At 32.6% G+C, this 23334-nt stretch overlaps 1 protein-coding gene across 2 annotated transcripts in view; it reads left to right on the top strand.

The window, feature by feature from the left end:
• The window catches only part of LOC143047226 (methylosome protein WDR77-like), a 35680-nt gene extending 12972 nt beyond the window's left edge, over positions 1–22708 (top strand). The window contains exons 3-9 of one of the 2 annotated variants that reach the window (XM_076220230.1): positions 2441–2582; positions 4047–4096; positions 8054–8124; positions 8769–8865; positions 15374–15557; positions 16190–16261; positions 21734–22708. In XM_076220230.1, coding sequence (XP_076076345.1) covers positions 2441–2582; positions 4047–4096; positions 8054–8124; positions 8769–8865; positions 15374–15557; positions 16190–16261; positions 21734–22013 — 896 coding nt within the window. In that variant the 3' untranslated portion in view covers positions 22014–22708. The remainder of the gene's footprint in view (positions 1–2440; positions 2583–4046; positions 4097–8053; positions 8125–8768; positions 8866–15373; positions 15558–16189; positions 16262–21733) is intronic. The other variant, XM_076220231.1, reaches the window with a different exon arrangement.
• Positions 22709–23334: the final 626 nt, after the last annotated feature.

The raw sequence follows: 23334 nt of genomic DNA, 5'->3' as shown, positions 1-23334 counted from the left end.
ACAAGCCCCTAGGAGCAATTTTAGAAGGCCTTGCACAAATACTTATGACCTTTGCGCAATCAGTTTCTTTGTTGAATTAATGAGATGAAACATTGAACTCTAATAAAAAAAACTTGAGCATACCTGGGAAAAATCATTAAAGACATGATTTTACATCTCAAAACTTGAGGACTTTTGTGGGGATGTAAGAAAAATTTACTTATACCATTGTATACTTACACAAGTAAATTTTTGAGAAAATTAAGGGGAAATTATTCAAACATTATATATATTTACTTATATGTGTATATTTTTTTATGCCCCACCTAAGATAGTAGAGGGGCATTATGTTTTCTGGTCTGTGCGTCCGTTCGTCCGTCCGTCTGTTCGTTCGTTCGTTCGTTCGTCCGTCTGTCCCGCTTCAGGTTAAAGTTTTTGGTCAAGGTAGTTTTTGATGAAGTTGAAGTCCAATCAACTTGAAACTTAGTATACATGTGCCCTATGATATGATCTTTCTAATTTAAATGCCAAATTATAGTTTTGACCCCAATTTTACGGTTCACTGAACATAGAAAATGATAGTGCAAATTTCAGGTTAAAGTTTTTGGTCAAGGTAGTTTTTGATGAAGTGGAAGTCCAATCAACTTGAAACTTAGTATACATGTGCCCTATGATATGATCTTTCTAATTTAAATGCCAAATTATAGTTTTGACTCCAATTTTACGGTTCACTGAACATAGAAAATGATAGTGCAAATTTCAGGTTAAAGTTTTTGGTCAAGGTAGTTTTTGATAAAGTAGAAGTCCAATCAACTTGAAACTTAGTATACATGTGCCCTTTGATAAGATCATTCTAATTTTAATGCCAAATTAGAGAATTTATTCCAATTTCACGGTCCACTAAACATAGAAAATGGTAGTGCGAGTGGGGCATCCGTGTACTGTGGACACATTCTTGTTTTTTACTTCTTCAAGTAAATAAAAATAACTTGCACAAGTAGCACCCCTGACTGTTCTTTGGCTTATCCTGGTCAAAAATATATTTCTTATCAGAAGTCTAATAGTTCCTCTAAAGAGGAACATACAGATATTTTATATAATTACAAGCCTTAATAGTATACACCGACTCGACACTGAAGGTTTAAAAAAAACATAAAACATAATGGTATATGGAATTGTCCAAATAATAAAGGTGAACTATGAAAATTTAGAATTGTGTACACAGAAATAAGATTAGAAATATTGCCCTATGAAATGTTATTAAATTTGCTTACATAAGAACCGTGAAGTTAAAATTTATAACAATTACGTGTATCCTGTCAACCCCTGGAAAAATAATAATGTCTTCTTGACCACTTCAGTACGTGGTGGTCAGGAAAATTAATACTTTGTTATATAGTATGTTAAATATACAGGTTGTACTTATAATATAACTATATATACTAACATCTAAATAGAAAGCAAACATGTGCAATTGGATTTTTCTAGGTCTGTTGGATTTTATGTTACAAGTGGAAAATAAGAAAAATGTACTAATTATTGTTATACCCCCGCTTTAAAAAAGGGGGGGTATACTGTATTACCTCTGTCTGTCCGTCCGTCCGTCAGTCCGTCCATCAGTCCGTCAGTCCGTCCGTCAGTCAGTCCGTCCCATGAAACTTTCGTCACCGAACACTTGTCTGATTTTACACATGATAGCCAAGTTGAAAATTTTCGTCACATTTTTCTCAGGAACTACAATACAAGGATTTCTGAAATTTGGTTTCAGGATTTATATAAGTCAGCTATACCGTGTGATGCGTTTTCAGATTCATCACTCGACAACTTCCTGTTTACCGAACACTTGTATGATTTTACACATGATAGCCAAGTTGAAAATTTTCGTCACATTTTTCTCAGGAACTACAATACAAGGATTTCTGAAATTTGGTTTCAGGATTTATATAAGTCAGCTATACCGTGTGATGCATTTTCAGATTCATCACTCGACAACTTCCTGTTAACCGAACACTTGCATATTTTTACACTATTAATATTATCCACTTGCGGCGGGGGTATCATCAGTGAGCAGTAGCTCGCAGTTTCACTTGTTTTTACCTGTATAAGAACATTATTTTGGTTTTTTTTATCGACTTATTAGGTCCAACCTGTCTGCTTATAACAAAATATTGTTTCAAAATTCCACTTTTAATAGTTGAAGCAAAAAAGCTTATTTTAGATTTTTGTCTAAATCGTAGCTAATGCCCATTTTAAGACAGAATTGAAATAAAACCAGAGTTAAAGACGTTGCCATCATTTCAACAAGAAAAGACTTGCATATCTGAATGACATGTAACATTTCATGAGACCATTCTGCCTTTCAAAAGATTCCAAAGACCCTTATTTTTCATTATGTTGGTGATCTGATGAAATAACCATCTGCTAGACTAACATTCTCAAAGATACAATATTTGTTTTATAGGTGGTATAGAGATCTGGGAGTTAATAGAAAATTACCACACATTTGTACACGTTCATTCCTCCTTAGAACATGATAACATCATCAGTAGTGTACATCTGTCATGTGACAACAAACGAGCTGTATCATGTGGATATGATAAATGGTATGTATAAACATTGGAATACAGAAACCTCTATATAGTTGTGTCAATTAGGAGCATAAGGAGATAACAGTAATATGTTTTTGAATATTTGTTGGCTTCAAAGAGAGATTTAATGGTCAGAAATTGAGTTTACTGGTGAAAATTTACTGGGCTCAGTCATAGGGTATTGTGTGACATCAAACAAAATTTGAACCCACAAATTTTTAAATGCAAACTATCATTGACTGTTATCTTTATTTTATTGCAAGAGAAAATCATTCAATTTATAATCTCTTACACAACATGTGAACTTTATGGTGTAAACCAATCAAAATGAACATTACTAAAAATGTTGCATTATATCATGCCTTGTACAGATTGTTCTTTACATCAAAAAATATTCTTCATAACAACACAAATTAAAAAATGCATCAATTTTATATGTATGTTCTGAAAAGCTATTTGTTTCCAAAAGTATCATTGCATTTCAAAAACAATGTGGTTATTTTCCATTACTTGAATATTGCACATTTTAACCTTGCTTTAAAGTTTCCTTAAGTATAAGCTTTATTTTTTACCTGAATACTGAAGGATTTTAAAATTTCTTAATTTGAGTATAAATAAAGGTGTATTACCACCAAATCATGGTACGTCATATCCGGTTGTATACGAAAGTAGGTCGAAAAAATATTCCCTTGAATTTGACAGTTGTAAGTTATTCATCCTACATTTTATTGCAGTAAAACAATTTCTGTGTCATAAACATTTGTCTTGGGTATTTCAAAACACCATTATTTTTTTATTTGGGATTTCTATAGAATATTTTGTAATCTTCAGATTACATGGTGACTAAACCTTGAACACAGATAGAACAAGGGGAGAAATTTGATTGGTTAACTTCCAATGATGGTTATTTTCTTATAATCAATGAAATGTTATGTGAAATTTTTTCTATAGTACTGGACAGGATAAAACTTTAATTATGCCAAGTATTTCTTTATTTGAAACAAAGACAAATTCTGCACATTTTTTTGAAAAGTGCAAATTTAACAAAGACTAATAGGGGAAAATCAATGGTGGTATTACACCTATAAAGTTGAACAGTTCCACAAAAAGTTGTTAATATGTATATTTATATAAAATGAAATTGAGAATGGAAATGGGGAATGTGTCGAAGAGACAACAACCTGACCAAGGAGAAGGCCACCAATAGGTCTTCAATGCAGGGAGAAACTCCCGCACCTGGAGGCATGCTTCAGCTGCCCCCTAAACAAAAATGTATACTAGTTCAGTGACAATGGACGTCATACTAAACTCCGAAATATACACAAGAAACTAAAATTAAAAATTATACAAGGACTACTAAGGCCAGAGGCTCCTGACTTGGGACAGGCGCAAAAATATGGTGGGGTTTAAACATGTATGCTATTGCTTATTTTGAGTATAAACTGTATACAAGTAAAATAAAATGTTTTTCTATTTCAGTATCAAAGTTTGGGATGTAGAAACACTTTCATCAGTTCACTCATTTAGAGGTAAGCAGCCTCTTATAGCAATGAAAAGTAGGCTTTTATGATTAATATTGGTTTTAGGACCATTAAGAAGTTTTCACCTTTGTTATTGGCAACAGATAAATTGTAACATAGACAGATATTTTTAAAGGGAAACTTCGCAAAAAAATCAAAAATTGATATAATGTTCATTCTGTATAAAAATGCTCAAATTCGTAGATATTAAAGTTTTATTCCGCTAGATAAGCGATCACCATCGATTTTAAATTTAGAGTATCAATTCTCTGAGTTCCGCCATTTTGTCTTCTTTCCCGATTAATAAAAACGATATGTCTATAAACCACAAAGAAACAAAACTACAGTAACCGATGTAGTCGTAATTGCGTGTCGATATCTTGTCAATCGTACGGTTGTTTTATCCGACCAAGGAATTGTATATTTAAATATACAATTCCTTGATCCGACTAACTCACTTGATACGGAAAATATTCTTATTTTTTTTAAATTACCATGGTCTGTTGTTTTTAAACTGTTGATATTGGAATTAGGTGAAAAGTCAAAGTTGAAATCATAAATAAGTGTTCCGTGAAAATTGTTTTCGAAAATCTAATTTGTTCATAATTCTTTAAAGTAATAAACTTTTTTCAAATATATTTTGATCTTCCCTCATCTGATCACCAGCATGGCTAAAGTATTACTTCCAAAGGTATTGTGAGGGGTGTGAGTTGACACGTCCAGGTATTCAAGCGATTTCCTGTCGGGCTTGCAAGTTCATGCATCGTTTCACTTCTGCAGGTATTGATCAGTGTACACGGCTGATAACTTATAACTTATAACTAGGCTTTCCATTTTGAACTATCAGATGTATAATATACAACTCTGTCTTACTTGTCATTACTAAACTCATACGCTTGTTTATAAATAACATTTCTGGTGTAAAGAATATAATTCATAAAAATATAAATACCCAAAAAATAAGATTTGATGAAATTAAAATCTATTTAAATATTTTTTCCAAGGGTGAATTTGGGAAATGTAATATATACTCATTGTCAATAGTGAAGGACAGGTTGGAACAGACCAGAAATATTGATTTAAAAAAATGTACGCACTTGCCGACGATTCGTTTATACGACTGGAGAGAAAGTTACGGAACTATAGCGCAATTTAAAATATATACATGTATACATTGAACATAAGAAAAAAACATATATTTTGAATAAATAGGGGTAAAAGTGTTGTAAATAGACAAGTCCACGTATGCCAACAGTATGTAATCATCGAATGTCGATAGACTATTGTATACCAGAAGAAGAAGAGAACCAATATGATTTAAATACAGGTCGATGTATAACTTTTGCTTTGGTCATTGAAGCTGTGGACCTAGTAAAATCACAGATTTATATTTCAATAAGATTGTTCTCGAACAAAGGAAGGAATTCGTCATCACAATTGTTATATATGCCACTGGACGAACACTAATTATCCCCAGGGGATGTGAATATTTTGCTGGGAAACTTTTGAGTATCACAGTTTCAAATTAATTTCGGGATTTATTTTCTTTCTTGGTATTCAATAACAGAAAAAAGAATAAATTACTTGTCCGCTAAATAGGGGTATTCTTGTCAGATAAAAGACTTTTAGTTATATTTAAAAAATAGGGAAATATGACATTAAATTGGTTCTGTCTTTTTTTAAACATCGTTAAAAAGATGTGTGTCTAAGGTGAACGCCATGCACAAGAACCCTGTAATACTAGTACGAGAGTATAACATGTAAACATTCCTTCTCCATAATATGGTTGTATTGGAAATCTTTTCATACAGATTGACAACTCATTGTCCGATATGCATGTAATATTTGCCACATGACGCCCATAGTTCTTTCTACCATCATCATCTTATTCTTTGATATTGCTGTAAACATCGATGGTTCACACCCAAACAAAATGGGAGTAATGGACCTTCAGAGCTTCTCCGTGTTATACACTTGTGAAATATATAGACGAAATTTCTGTATTGAAATGAATCTACATCTCACAAACAGGATTTTCAAATAACGATTTTGAGTAATCACCTTACAAACCAATATAAACGTATGGCAAGATATAACCATGAAGGAATTTAGTTTTTGTCAGACGCAAGAACTCATCACTATATCATAAACGTATACGTATATATATGCATACAGTTTCAAATATCAAGAACAAGTGGTCGATGTCGATAGTCCGTTTTCGAACTGTTCAGAGTTAGACATGTCACTTGTTCATTCTTGGAAGCCTTCATATTCCCCGTCTAACGAGGGGAACTCTTTCTGATTGTGTTGACTATAAATGCTTGTATGGTAATTCTGTCGTTTATCTGTACAAGCGGTTGCATTTCCTCTCCTTTCCCAACAAACAAACGAACGAAACGCTACTAGTCTGATTTCTCTGGAGCTCATCCTCAATGGCTCTTATACGTCAGGAAACTTACATGTATACTAATAATGATTGTTTCACGATTTGAAAACAAGTTAAGAAATTCCGGTAAAGTCAATGATATCAAACAGATGTACAATGGTATATCAAATTGGGTAATATTGCATTTAGTTTTTATTAAAGATTAAAACTACTATTTTTTGCTTCATATTTTAATCTTTACGCCAATTGCCGCTAAGAAAGTAATCAAAAATTGTTTCCTTTTATTTTTATACACTTTAGGAATTAAGAATCTGAATTTTATTTTCAATTAAGTTACACAATTTAATTATTGTATCTTTATTCTCATCGTGTATTAAATCTTAGTGTATTAACATCGTGACAGCATACTCTTTCTAATCCTTTCTGTTTATCCTTTCCAAATAACAACATTTATACCTGTGTACGCTTGAACTCACACCTGCGGCTAAATAGCTACAAGGTAAACGAATTGACCTCAAGCCGAGAAATATACAGTGACCTTTACAAAATAATATACACACTCTGCTCACACATTAGTTGCATTGAAATGATTATCAAAACAATAACGGTAAATAGAACTGAAATATTTTCATTTCAATATTAGTAAAAATGTTCAATAAATATTTTATGAAAAAAATCTCAACAATAATTAATTAAATTTATTCAAAAGCATTTTACTAGAGATAATTTTATAGGAGTTTAATTCAATCAATACAAAACGGTATATGCATATTCATTTTCGTTCATTTTTATATTGTGGTTAATAACTACGACCATTCGTCAGCTGTGCGCTTTTAATTGCGTATATTGTCGATAAGCTATAAGAGTTAAACAGATTTTATTTTTTCCCAGAATTCAATAAATCGGGCTAATACGTTACGACCCACTCGAGAATTCAACCAAAAAAGTTACAAATACTTGATTTTCTCCGTTATTAGAAGGAATATAAATTTAAAACTTTGCAAATGTGTTTTTTTATGTTAAGATGAACATAATTAGATGATAAGTAAAAAATCGCGGAATTTCCCTTTAATGTTCTGACTAATTCATTAGGCCAAATAAAAATATATGTGTGGTTCGAATGACCCTACCGTCCCTACTTTTTCGTCTTGAAATTAGCCTACCCTAAAGATATTGTCATTTTTCATTAAGCACTGTTAAAGTCAAAATGATGCTCCCATAGACTCAATGTAAAAAAAAAAACCCTACCTACCTACCCTAACTTTTTTTCAGATGTAACTGGAACCACACACTATTTTATTTGGCCTTACAAAATTTACAAAAAAGTATTCACATGATGCTAAAAACCAGATTCTCATTTAAAGCTGATCATATTTAAATGTCACACCTGCGTTAATTCAGATAATGCTGAGGGTCGTAATCTATTTAGTATGAATAAAAGGATCTGTTAGTGTACATCAAAGAGACAGCATTCCAACAGCCCAAAAAATCATCAAGAGGTAAAACGTACAATGCACAATTTCATCAAGAGGCAGAAGTATAGAAAGATATTTATTTTTTATTTATTTTGTTAATTTTAGGGCATTACGATATAGTAGAATGTGTCAGATGTCATCCTTTAGAACCATCCATGTTCCTGTCTTGTTCACAAGTAAGATAACAAATTAATAATAACTAAAGATCAAAGAGCAATGCACATTTAATGATGAAATCATTTCAAATCATCGTTGAGAAATGACAAACCTATTGAATAATATGGCAGTTATTGTTCTTAATCTAGAAAGTGTTGCCTTGAACAGCATCTAGAGCTTTTTCCAGGATCATTATTAAAACAGTACCAACAAAAACGAATCTGTGATAGATGTTGAAGAGTCATTTAGAACTAAATAATTATATAATAGATGTATGGATTGTTTAAAGGTGATAGTTATTACGTAACAAAAAAAGTTTTTTTAAAGATGAGCAAGCAATAATCAGATATATTAATATTTGTCTTGTTTAGTCATTGTCAAAAAAACAACATTCCTATGAATTATGAATTGATGCCAAAAATCCTGTTGCCTAGTAAATGTTTGGTTATAAAAGTTGTAATTGCAATTACTTATAAAGCAGTTTCATTGAGAAACAGAGGCATTTTTATTTCTATATTTATTTTGAGATAAATTTTGCTGATGTGAATCACAATACAATTTTTGTTGAAAATTGCAGATAAATTATTGACATTATTTAGATTTCAGGACTTTTTTGTATGATGTATTTTACATTGTAAAACTTATTTCAAGACCATTTTTTCAGGATAATAGAATATTACTATGGGACACACGGAAACCTCGACCTGCATCAGTAGTAGGTATGTTTCCTATAGAACGAAAATTTTTACCCTCTATTGTAGGTAGGTGCATGTTGCTAGAAGATTGTTTTATTGCGAAATCTTATCATACTTTACCACAGATTCACCTGATAGTTACCTGTCCATTTAAACTTTTGGCAGTTCTATTGTCCGATTGAACAAATACAACAGGTATTGTTTTGTGTGTAGTTTATTCACTGGGACCTTTAAATTTCTTTTTCTAAGAGAAATCTATCACTCATTGATTAATCTACCTGAGTAAAAAATGTATCTGCTAAATTGAAAGAAGTAACTATCAGGTGAATCTGTGGTCAAGTATGATTGGGTTCGCAATAATATAGTAACTTTATTCAAAACAAGACACATTTTCAATCTCTTCCAAATGAATAATCACTCATTGTTAGGTACAAGTTTTCAGGAAATAAAATATATAACCAAATCATCAGAAACAAAACCAAATAGATAGAGAGAAAAAAATAAAACTCTAAGTAAGAAGTACAAATATCCAGAAAAGAAATGACTCACTCCAGTAAATAAATATATGACCCATATTTGTTCAAAGTCATAGATTCTTTTTCACAATTACTTGCCAATTATCCATGAAGTTTTGCAAAAAGGTTTTTCATAGTGAGAATGTATACATTTATGTTTCAAATTAACGACTTGTTAATACAAAATAAAGTTCCATTCAAGTTCCATAAAAACATTTGAGGTTTATAAAGTACAATTGATTTTCATGTGTCCTAGGCCTGAATATAACAATCATTTTGGAAACTGATAAGACTTTATATTCAAAGACCAAACAAAACATTTCAGTCATCTGATGGTTATATTCATTTTGAATATTATTTCAATGAGAAAACTGGGTTTGTTTCTTAGTATAAAAAACATGCTCAGAAGCAAAAAAATATTTATTTATCATTTTATCTACAGCACAAAACTAGTATGATTTTATGTCAGATATGTATCAACTTTCCAAACCAATTTTAGTGTGATAAAGAAATCACCCTGTCCGTCTATTTGTCTTGTAAGCCAATCTTGACCTTATCTTAACAAACAGGCTGTATGGATATTTAACAATACTCTACCTGAGGAAAAGAAATATATAATCTGTCCTACCTGTTAAAGGGGAGATAATCAAACTTCTTTTTTCAATATTTAATATGTGGTAATAGTCTTGGAATCACTATTAATATTCTTCTTTCCATTGATGAAATATTCAGTAATTCAGGACACATCCTTTTTACTGGATTGATTTTTGTTTAAGTTTTGGTGTGATTCATATTTTTATGCCCCATTTATGGGCATTATGTTTTCTGGTCTGTGCGTCAGTCGGTTTGTTTGTCCGTCCATTCGTTCATCCTTCCGTATGTCCCGCTTCAGGTTAAAGTTTTTGGTCAAGGTAGTTTTTGATTCAGAAGTTGAAGTCCAATCGATTTGAAACTTAGTACACATGTTCCTTATGACATGATCTTTCTAATTTTATTGCCAAATTAGAGATTTTATCCCATTTTCACGGTCCACTCAACAAAGAAATTGATAGTGCGGATTGGGCATCCGTGTACTATGGACACATTCTTGTTAAAAATCATTTGATTCCTTAGTTGTACTAATTTTTGTGTTGCACTCCTGACAGGGCACAACTTTTTTTTCAACACATATCTGTATCAAAACTGTTTAATAGACAAGCTTCATTTGTACCTAAAATCATCTCTAAGACATAATAGTTGTAATATAATTTAGAATCTATGGCACATATCATCATATTACAAGTTGCTGTGTCTTTATAAAAAAAATAATTTCAAAATGTCAAGAAAAAGTGTTGCTCTTCTAACAATTTTGGCATTTTTTTTTAATGTCATTTTTTTAGCTCACCTTGCCTGAAGGGCCAAGTGAACTTTTCTCATCACTTGGCGTCCGTCGTCGTTAACTTTTACAAAAATCTTCTCCTCTGAAACTACTTGGCCAAATTAAACCAAACTTGGCCACAATCATCATTAGGGTATCTAGTTTACAAAATGTGACCTTTGACCCGGCCAACCAACCAAGATGGCCACCATGGCTAAAAATAGAACATAGAGGTTAAATGCAGATTTTGGCTTATAACTCAAAAACCAAAGCATTTAGAGCAAATCTGACTGAAGTAAAATTGTTTATCAGGTCAAGATCTATCTGCCCTGAAATTTTCAGATGAATCGGACAATCCGTTGTTGGGTTGCTGACCCTAAATTGGTAATTTAAAGGAAATTTTACTGTTTTTGGTTATTACCTTGAATACTATTATAGATAGAGATAAACTGTAAACAGCAATAATGTTCAGCAAAGTAAGATGTACAAATAAGTCAACATGACCGAAATGGTCAGTTGACCCCTTTAGCAGTTATTGCCCTTTACAGTCAATTTTTAACCATTTTTCGTAAATCTTAGTAATCTTTTACAAAAATCTTCTCCTCTTAAACTACTGGGCCAAATTCATCCAAACTTGGCCACAATTATCTTTGGAGTATTTATTTTAAAAAATGTGTCCGGTACCCCAGCCATCTAACCAAGATGGCCGCCACGGCTAAAAATAGAACATAGGGGTAAAATGCAGTTTTTGGCTTATAACTCAAAAAACAAAGCATTTAGAGCAAATCTGACTGAAATAAAATTGTTTATCAGGTCAAGATCTATCTGCCCTGAAATTTTCAGATGAATCGGACAACCCGTTGTTGGGTTGCTGCCCCTAAATTGGTAATTTTAAGGAAATTTTACTGTTTTTGGTTATCTTGAATATTATTATAGATAGAGATAAACTGCAAACAGCAATAATGTTCAGCAAAGTAAGATTTACAAATAAGTCAATTTAACCGAAATGGTCAGTTGACCCCTTTAGGAGTTCTTGCCCTTTATAGTCAATTTTTAACCATTTTTTCGTAAATCTTAGTTATCTTTTACAAAAATCTTCTCCTGAAACTACTGGGCAAAATTAATCCAAACTTAACCACAATCATCTTTGGGGAATTTAGTTTAAAAAATGTGTCCGGTGACCCGGCCATTTAATCAAAATGGCTGCCACGGCTAATAATAGAACATAGGGGTAAAATGCAGTTTTTGGCTTATAACTCAAAAACCAAAGCATTTAGAGCAAATCTGACAGCGGTAAAAGTGTTTATCAGGTGAAGATCTATCTGTCTTTAAATTTTCAGATGAATCGGACAACCTCTTGTTGGGTTGCTGCCCCTGAATTGGTAATTTTAAGGAAATTTTGCTGTTTTTGGTTATTATCTTGAATATTATTATAGATAGATTTAAACTGTAAACAGCATTAATGTTCAGCAAAGTAAGATTTACAAATAAGTCAGCCTGACCAAAATGGTCAGTTGACCCCTGAAGGAATAATGCCCTTTATAGTCAATTTTTAACCATTTTTTTATGCCCCACCTACGATAGTAGATGGGGCATTATGTTTCCTGGTCTGTGCCTCCGTTCGTTCGTCCATTCTTTCGTCCCGCTTCAGGTTAAAGTTTTTGGTCAAGGTAGTTTTTGATGAAGCTGAAGTCCAATCAACTTGAAACTTAGTACACTGGTTGCTTATGATATGATCTTTCTAATTTTAAAGCCAAATTAGACTTTTGATCCCAATTTCACGGTCTACTGAACATAGAAATGAAAGTGCGAGTTTCAGGTTAAAGTTTTTGGTCAAGGTAGTTTTTGATGAAGCTGAAGTCCAATCAACTTGAAACTTAGTACATTTGTTGCTTATGATATGATCTGTCTAATTTTGAAGCCAAATTAGACTTTTGACCCCAATTTCACGGTCCACTGAACATAGAAATGAAAGTGCGAGTTTCGGGTTAAAGTTTTTGGTCAAGGTAGTTTTTGATGAAGCTGAAGTCCAATCAACTTGAAACTTAGTACACTTGTTGCTTATAATATGATCTTTCTAATTTTAATGCCAAATTAGACTTTTGACCCCAATTTCATGGTCTACTGAACATAGAAAATGAAATAGAGAGTTTCAGGTTAAAGTTTTTGGTCAAGGTAGTTTTTGATGAAGCTGAAGTCCAATCAACTTGAAACTTAGTACACTTGTTGCTTATAATATGATCTTTCTAATTTTAATGCCAAATTAGACTTTTGACCCCCAATTTCATGGTCTACTGAACATAGAAAATGAAAGTGAGAGTTTCAGGTTAAAGTTTTTGGTCAAGGTAGTTTTTGATGAAGTTGAAGACCAAACAACTTGAAACTTAGTACATATGTTCCATATGGTATGATCTTTCTAAATTTATTGCAAATTTAGATTTTTTATCCAATTTCACGGTCCATTAGACATGGAAATTGATAGTGCAAGTGGGGCATCCGTGTACTTAGGACACATTCTTGTTGTAAATCTAAGTAATCTTTTACAAAAATCTTCTTCTCTGAAACTACTGGGCCAAATTAAACTAAACTTGGCCAAAATCATCATTGGGGTAACTTGTTTAAAAAATGTGTGGTGTGACCTGGCCAATCAACCAAAATGGCTGCCACGGCTAATAATAGAACATAGGGGTAAAATGCAGTTTTTGGCTTATAACTCAAAAACCGAAGCATTAAGAGAAAATCTGACAGGGTTTAAATGTTTATCAGGTCAAGATCTATCTGCCCTGATGTTTTCACACGGATTGGACAACCCGTTGTTAGGTTACTGTCCTGAATTGGTAATTTTAAGGAAATTTTGCTCTTTTTATGCCCCACCTACGATCACCTACGATAGTAGAGGGGCATTATGTTTTCTGGTCTGTGCGTCCGTTCGTTCGTCCGTCCGTCCGTCTGTCCCGCTTCAGGTTAAAGTTTTTGGTCGAGGTAGTTTTTGATGAAGTTGAAGTCCAATCAACTTCAAACTTGGTACACATGTTCCCTATGATATGATCTTTCTAATTTTAATGCCAAATTAGAGATTTTACCCCAATTTCACGGTCCACTGAACATAGAAAATGATAGTGCGAGTGGGGCATTCGTGTACTGAGGACACATTCTTGTTTGTTATTATCTTGAATATTATTATAGATAGAGATAAACTGTATACAGCAATAACGTTCAGTAAAATAAGATCTACAAATAAGTCAACATGACCAAAAATGTCAATTGAACCCTTAAGGAGTTATTGCCCTTTATAGTAAATTTTTAACATTTTTCATAAATTTTTGTAAATTTTTATTTCCACTGTAATTACTGGACCAAGTTCATTATAGATAGAGATAATTGTAGCAACAAGAATGGCAGTAAAGTAAGATCTACATACACATCACCATCACCATAACACTATTTTGTCATGAATTTATCTGTGTCCATTGTTTAATATGCACATAGACCAAGGTGAGCGACACAGCCTCTAGTTAACTATAAATGTTATTTATTGTGGTCGACAATACTCTACTTTCGTTTTTGACCTTCATTCTCTGTACACCACGTGGGCTTTGAAAATGTAACTACAAAAGGTACTGTTTTCCAGATTTTTAACAGCATTATATATATCATACTTTCTTTTATTTGACTGATATTACTTCATGACATGCTATTGTCATCTTCCTTGACTTTCTTTGCTTTCTTGAAGCCAAAACCGTGATTGCTTCATATTGTTAATGACCATAGGAACACCTCTCTTGTTATCCCTGCAAGCATAAGATACATTCCGACTTTAAATAGACGACCTGAATTAACGTTAATATATTAAAAGTCACAGGTAAACACTGATTTGACATCCTTGTTTATCGCGACCGCGACTTTGATGCAATACATTTTAAATTTTTGTCCATGAAGTAGCCAGTACTTGGAGTCAAGGTAAATGGGTGATTTCAGTCAGTCAAGAACTTGTTTTCAATTCGCCACCCTGGCTACCACAACTGAGTAAAAAGATCGCCCAGGTCAATTTCTGTTCGCCATTTGCGACTGGGCGACCATTAATTTTTTTCCCTGCTGTCAGTTACCTGACCGTCGCTATTTTGAGCGCCAACCCTAAGTCATTTTTATTTCCGACGTTAAGTGAAAATAAACTGAACTGGTGTCAAAAGTGAAGTTAGTGTAGCCAATAATAATTAATTGTCTGATACATCCCAATGTTCACAATCGTGAATACGTTAGCTGTTTTAAGGAAATTGGCAACTCTTGTGATGAAGTAACTACTTTGCGGCCATTTTTTGTCCAACCAATAAGTAAGGGATATAATCCAATCATTTAAATTCAGGTAAACTCGGCCCATGAACAACTCGAACCACAACAAGACAAAACTGCATGACACAAAATTATGTCACAAAAAATAAAATAAAATGGAAATACCGACCTACCTACCCTAGTTTTTTTAAGCATGTAACCTTAAACAGACATATACTTCTATTGTTTTTGGCCCAGACACTGGGTTCCACGGAACCCTTACAAATTTTACCATATGTATTCTGAAATTGCATGGTAATGTTGTTGCTTGCTCTTATTTGAACTCTATCTGTCGGATAAAGATATAGTATTGCTGTCAAGAAGTATTGTTGTATTTATCAATAAGTTTTTTCTTTCACATTTTTTCCAACAGATTCTTCCCCATTAGAAAATTCTCCACGGAGCTTAGCATGGCAACCACAATCCAAGAACATGTTTGCTGTTGGTAGCAGCACAGGGCAGATTGTCTTTAAGGACACACGGGCCTCAATTGGAACTCCTTTATCATTTACACCACACACAAGGGATGTGTATAAATTAGAATTCTGTAGTAACAGGTAATCTATAATTCAAACTCATATATTAAAAAAAAATTGGCGTTTTGATTGGCTGTATGCAATTGAATTTTTCACATATTTTTTAAGTTTTGTTGTCTAGATTTTATTTGATTTCTATTTGATGAAAGAATATATTAAACCCTAGCATTGGATGAATAAAATTCCAATTGCAAAAATAACACAAAATTGTAAATTTGGAATTGAATTAAATTGTAATGAATCCTAAGTATCCACTAAAGGTATTATAATTATTTAGTTAGTTCAAATAAGTATTCAAATTAGTAAACTCAAGATAAGACCAGGAGTACACAGTTTTGAACAAAGTTCTCTACAGAATGCTTCAATAAATACATGTTACAAATATTCATGTTCAATCTGGAAGGCTGACAAGCCATGCATGGGAATTCAACCAAAATTGCACAGATTCTTTAAGAGGTCATGAAGTTGTTCATCTACTTATAAAAAAAAAATCTGAATTAAGTGTCCTAAACCAAAACATGGATTTGTTCATGTTTTCATGTATGACTTGGAAAAGGCAAAAACAAGCCTTGAATGGATAAATTTTATTTTCATGATGTGATTGTTTTTAGAAAGTGTTCAAAAAATTAGCACAATTATTTTTATTTTTTTAGACCTCAATTATTAGCCTCTGTATCAGAGGATTGTACAACTGTTGTGACATCACTGGACACACAGAAACAAGTGTAAGTATTCCAACTTAGTTGTGACATCACTGGACACCCAGAACAAGTGTAAGTATTCAAGTTAGTTGTGACATCACTGGACACCCAGAACAAGTGTAAGTATTCCAACTTAGTTGTGACATCACTGGACACCCAGAACAAGTGTAAGTATTCAAGTTAGTTGTGACATCACTGGACACACAGAAACAAGTGAAAGTATTCAAGTTAATTGTGACATACTGACAACAACTGACCATTTTTCAGCTGCAATAAATAAAAGGGCAGTTCATTGAGGGATTGAAATAAAAAAAATATTTTCAACATTCAATATTAGAAGATGTGGTATGATTGCCAATGAGACAACTCTCCATCGAAGTCACAATTTATAAAAGTAAACCATTATAGGTCAGGTTTGGTCTTCAACACAGAGCCTTCAGTGGCTCACCCCGAAAACAGAAAGCTATGAAATGACTAGTGTAAAACCATTTGGATTGGAAAACCAATCTATAAAAAAAATCAGGACACAGAAAACACTTATGAACCACACCAGCAAACCACAACTACTGAACGTCAGATTCAAGTTTAAATAAAGACAGATATTTTACATCATGGTAGATTTTTTTAGCTCACCTGGCCCAAAGGGCCAAGTGAGCTTTTCCCATCACTTTGCGTCCGTCGTCGTTAACTTTTACAAAAATTCTCCTCTGAAACTACTGGGTCAAATTAAACCAAACTTGGCCACAATCATCATTAGGGTATCTAGTTTAAAAAATGTGTCCAGTGACCCGGCCAACCAACCAAGATGGCCGCCATGGCTAAAAATAGAACATAGGGGTAAAATGCAGTTTTTGGCTTATAACTCAAAATCCAATGCATTTAAAGCAAATCTGACATGAGGTAAAATTGTTTATCAGGTCAAGATCTATCTGCCCTGAAATTTTCAGATGAATTGGACAACCCGTTGTTGGGTTGCTGCCCCTGAATTGGTAATTTTAAGGAAATTTTGCTGTTTTTGGTTATTATCTTGAATATTATTATAGATAGAGATAAACTGTAAACAGCAATAATGTTCAGCAAAGTAAGATTTACAAATAAGTCAACATGACCGAAATGGTCAGTTGACCCCTTTAGGAGTTATTGCCCTTTATAGTCAATTTTTAACCATTTTTAGCTCACCTGGCCCAAACTTGGCCACAATCATCATTGGGGTTTCTTGTTTAAAAAATGTGTCCGCTGACCCGGCCAACCATCCAAGATGGCCGCCATGGCTAAAAATAGAACATAGGGGTAAAATGCAGTTTTTGGCTTATAACTCAAAAACCAAAGCATTTAGAGCAAATCTGACATGGGGTGGAAATGTTAAACAGGTGAAGATCTATCTGCCTTTAAATTTTCAGATGAATCGGATAACCCGTTGTTGGGTTGCTGCCCCTGAATTAGTAATTTTAAGGAAATTTTGCTGTTTTTGGTTATTATCTTGAATATTATTATAGATAGAGATAAACAGTAAACAGCAATAATGTTCAGCAAAGTAAGATTTACAAATAAGTCAACATGACTGAAATGGTCAGTTGACCCCTTTAGGAGTTATTGCCCTTTATAGTCAATTTTTAACCATTTTTCGTAAATCTTAGTAATATTTTACAAAAATCTTCTCCTCTGAAACTACTGGGCCAAATTAATCCAAACTTGGCCACAATCATCTTTTGGGTTAGTAGTTTGAAAAATGTATCCGGTGACCCGGCCATCAAACCAAGATGGCCACCATGGCTAAAAATAGAACATGGGGTAAAATGCAGTTTTTGGCTTATAACTCAAAACCCAAAGCATTTAGAGCAAATCTGACATTGAGTAAAATTGTTTATCAGTTCAAAATCTATCTGCCCTGAAATTTTCAGATGAATCGGACAACCCGTTGTTGGGTTGCTGCCGCTAAATTGGTAATTTTAAGGAAATTTTACTGTTTTTGGGTTATTATCTTGAATATTATTATAGATAGAGATAAACTTTAAACAGCAATAATGTACAGCAAAGTAAGATTTGCAAATAAGTCAACATGACTGAAATGGTCAATTGACCCCCTAAGGATTTATTGTTCTTTATAGTCAATTTTTAACAATTTTCATTTTCCACTGAAACTACTGGGCCAAGTTCATTATAGATGGATAACTGTAAGCAGCAAGAATGTTCAGTAAAGTAAGACGTACAAACACATCACCATCACCAAAACACAATTTTGTCATGAATCCATCTGCTTCCTTTGTTTAATATTCACATAGACCAAGGTGAGCGACACAGGCTCTTTAGAGCCTCTAGTTATTTTCAGGATGTTATTTTTCTCGTTTAGAACATGTCCTAAATTTTAAACTTTATCTAATTACCGCTTATGATCATAAAAAAAATACATCATCTTTAACTGTAAATTAATCCCTTCAAGTCGGACAATAGAAGCAATTTAGAGTGATTAAAAAGGTGTTAATTGCCCTTTGGATGATAACTGTTTGGATAGGAATACCCCAAGCTGTCACTTGTGACATGATTAATACAACGTGGTCTGCAATTGTAAATTTCAACAAGGAGAAAATGTAGTCAAAAAATCATAAAAAAAATTGAAATATATGTTTACAAAATGAAAAGTCAAAGAAACATACAATTTTTCTCTTTCAAGAAGAGGTTGAGTCGTATCTTTTTATGACTTTCAAAATATTAGTATTAATTTCTTTCTCTTCCTATTACTTTTTGTAAATCGAGAGTGAACATTTTGATTATGAGCTTAATAAGTTTTGTACTTTCTTTAGAGAGTGATTATAATTGGCTTTAGTTATGTTTCATCCATTTAATTGCATTAAAAACGCCATATTCGTCCAATCTCTTGTCAAACATTGTTTATTTTCGTATTTTTTATTGCTTTCGGCGGCCATTGAATATTTTAGTTTAAACTACTGATCGGAACCGGACCAGATATGACAAAAATCTGCATTTTTCGATAATAACTACATATACATGTATATGCACAAATGACACAGTAGACAGAAAACAATGATACCTGAAGAGAAAACTTAGCATTAACAGACATTTTGTTAGATAACAATCATTTTGATAAAAAGAACCAAGTGGGACTAATTCAATGAGTACCATAAACCAATATATGTCAAAGACATGATAAAGAAAAAGTTTTTTGATTTAAATTTTATTGCTTTATGAAACTTTCTCTTCCTTATTTTTATACGACCGCAAAAATTTTAATTTTTCGTCGTATATTGCTATCACGTTGGCGTCGTCGTCCTGCGTCGTCTTGTGTCGTCGTCATCCGAATACTTTTAGTTTTCGCACTCTAACTTTAGTAAAAGTGAATAGAAATCAATGAAATTTTAACACAAGGTTTATGACCACAAAAGGAAGGTTGGGGTTGATTTTGGGAGTTTTGGTCCCAACATTTTAGGAATTAGGGGCCAAAAAAGGGCCTAAATAAGTATTATTCTTGGTTTTCGCACAATAACTTTAGTATAAGTAAATAGAAATCTATGAAATTTTAACACAAGGTTTATGACCATAAAAGGAAGGTTGGGTTTGATTTTGGGAGTTTTGGTCCCAACAGTTTAGGAATAAGGGGCCCAAAGGGTCCAAAATTGAACTTTGTTTGATTTCATCAAAAATTGAATAATTGGGGTTCTTTGATATGCCGAATCTAACTGTGTATGTAGATTCTTAATTTTTGGTCCCGTTTTCAAATTGGTCTACATTAAGGTCCAAAGGGTCCAAAATTAAACTTAGTTTGATTTTAACAAAAATTGAATCCTTGGGGTTCTTTGATATGCTGAATCTAAAAATGTCCTCAGATTTTTTATTATTGGCCCAGTTTTCAAGTTGGTCCAAATCGGGGTCCAAAATTAAACTTTGTTTGATTTCATCAAAAATTGAATAATTGGGGATCTTTGATATGCCAAATCTAACTGTGTAAGTAGATTCTTAATTTTTGGTCCCGTTATCAAATTGGTCTACATTAAGGTCCAAAGAATCCAAAATTAAACTAAGTTTGATTTTAACAAAAATTGAATTCTTGGGCTTTTTTGATATGCTGAATCTAAACATGTCCTTAGATTTTTGATTATGGGCCCAGTTTTCAAGTTGGTTCAAATCAGGATCCAAAATTATTATATTAAGTATTGTGCAATAGCAAGAAATTTTCAATTGCACAGTATTCAGCAATAGCAAGAAATCTTCAATTGCACAGTATTGTGCAATAGCAAGAAATTTTCAATTGCACAGTATTGCGCAATAGCAAGAAATCTTCAATTGCACAGTATTGTGCAATAGCAAATATTTTCAATTACTCAGTATTGCGCAATAGCAAGAAATATCTAATTGCAATTTCAATTGGAGTTATCTTTCTTTGTCCAGAATAGTAGTTGAATCAACTTAAATCTTTGTTTTATACAATATATATAATTAATATTTTAATTGGAGTTATCTTTCTTTGTCCGGAATAGTAGTTGAATCAACTTAAATCATTGTTTTATACAATATACAATGTATATTCACTTTTTCTACCAACTGATAAATTAAAACAATCTTTACCATTCAGTGATAACAAGCACTTTATTTTACATTTTAATATTTTATGATGTATTTAAATGAGTAGTTATTGTTGCAAACTCCATTAGAAATTTGAATTGAGATCAGTTTTGGAAAAAGGGAAAGGGGGATGTGAAAACAAATGGGGGTGGGGGTTAAATTTTTCTCATTTCAGATTTCATACTGGTAAATAAAGAAAATTTCTTCAAACATTTTTTTGAGAGGATTAATATTCAACAGCATAGTGAATTGCTCAAAGGCAAAAAAAATATTTTAAGTTCATTAGACCACATTCATTCTGTGTCAGAAACCTATGCTGTGTCAACTATTTAATCACAGCTTGAATGTTGTGTCCATGCTTGCCCCAACCATTCAGGGTTCAACCTCTGTGGTCGTATAAAGCTGCGCCCTGCGGAGCATCTGGGTTTGTTTTTTTTTTTTTTTAAACCAGTGTTTTTTCCTACATATTTAGTGCAATTGTATCTATACAGGTTGCACTGTAATGAACCATTCATTAAGGGTAGGTAGGGTAACTGGAACCACACATATATTTTTATTTGGCCCAAGAGGAAAAAAATAATTCTGGATCTATAAAGGAATATAGAAAACATAAACTGAAAATACTGTTATCATGGTTATAGTTTAATTGTATTCTCAGTTATGAATTCAACAATATAGACACAAAGAAAAGGGTTGAATAGAATATTTTATTCACCAAATAAGGGCCTATAGCATACAAACAATATAATACATTTTGTAATAAACAAAAATGTATATAACATAAAGGAAAAGGAGCATTGCCACGACGTGACAAATTACATTGACAAAAATACAATATTTTTTTTTATGTCAAATGTGATGCTATCCAAAAATCTGTGGAGAACACTGTCAATTTAGCAAAATTTTATATATTTTCAGATATAGAGATTGTTCACATAAAGATTATGTACGAGGAGTGTCTTGGATGAATGACTTACAGTTATATACGTGTGGTTGGGACTCACAAGTCAAATTAAACAATGTTGTGCATTTATTGTCTAATAAAAAGGAATCAGCAGAAAACAGTGTTCAAATGGACGTTAATGGTGGATCAGATGACAATTCAAACGCAAAACAATCAACAAAGGAAGTAAAATGTAACGGGAATGGTGTTACTATAGAAACTGGTGCTACAGATACAAAGCTAGACACAACATAACTACTACCTCTCTTTACATGTAACAAACTACAACAAGACCAAACACAACAACTTGCATTTATATTGTTTTTGTTTTGTTATATCCTTAATTGTTATGGATCTGAAAAAGTAGTGATCTTGAAGCTATACTCAATTTTGTTATGATTTCTTTCAATTATTAACCAGTCCTTGGAAGGGAATGCATTTTTCCTTTTATTTTATTCCAAGCCCTTAGAAGGGAATGCATTTTAATGTATATTTTATTTCAGTCTATTTTGACAAAATATAAGATTTGTTGACTGAATATTTTATATAAAATTTTTTTGGATAGTCTTAAATTGAAAAAAAAATGTCCATGGATAGTTGTTTTTTATCCTGATAACACGCATTTTTAAACCATTTGAGCCAATGAACCATATGAGCTTTTACCATTCCTTTTATGTTGTAATAAATGTGCTAGGGCAGTTTAAATATCCTTAAGAATCAGTCTTAGCTTGGATGGAAGAGAGCAGCATTTTCAATGATGAAGTTTGTACAAACAAGATGGAATAACAAATGAATTAAAAAAAACAAACAGTTCATATGACAAGTTTAATCAGGGTTTTCCATTGTTTTTTTATCTATCTTGTATGACAAAAAGATGAAATTTGTGCCATGTCAGAGAAAATGATTGTTCAGTATCATGTTGATTTTTTAATAAAATCATAACAATTCAATGCCAGTCAGCTTGTTTTTTGGTCAGATTGAAAGGATTTGAAACTGCAGCATGTGATCACTTTTCATTCCAATTGATTTCACTGTATTAAGCTAACATTTGCTTGATGTAACCAGATATGAATTTGTTTGAAACAACCATAAGCACTGTTTTTAGCTCACCTGGCCCGAAGGGCCAAGTGAGCTTTTCTCATCACTTGGCGTCCGGCGTCGTTAACTTTTACAAAAATCTTCTCCTCTGAAACTGCTCGGCCAAATTAAACCAAACTTGGCCATAATCATTATTAGGGTATCTAGTTTAAAAATTGTGTCCGGTGACCTGCCAAACCTTCCAAGATGGCCGCCATGGCTAAAAATAGAACATAGGGGTAAAATGCAGTTTTTTGGCTTATAACTCAAAAACCAAAGCATTTAGAGCAAATCTGACATGGGTAAAATTGTTCATCAGGTCAAGATCTATCTGCCCTCAAATTTTCAGATGAATCGGACAACCCATTGTCGGGTTGCTGCCCCTGAATTGGTAATTTTAAGGAAATTTTGCTGTTTTTGGTTATTATCTTGAATATTATTATAGATAGAGATAAACTGTAAACAGCAATAATGTTCAGCAAAGTAAGATTTACAAATA

The sequence above is a fragment of the Mytilus galloprovincialis genome, chromosome 10 (genome assembly GCF_965363235.1).
Source record: "Mytilus galloprovincialis chromosome 10, xbMytGall1.hap1.1, whole genome shotgun sequence".
Taxonomy (NCBI): domain Eukaryota; kingdom Metazoa; phylum Mollusca; class Bivalvia; order Mytilida; family Mytilidae; genus Mytilus; species Mytilus galloprovincialis.
The sequence above is the reverse complement of the archived record's forward strand: the minus strand, read 5'-3'. Positions and strand labels throughout refer to the sequence as shown.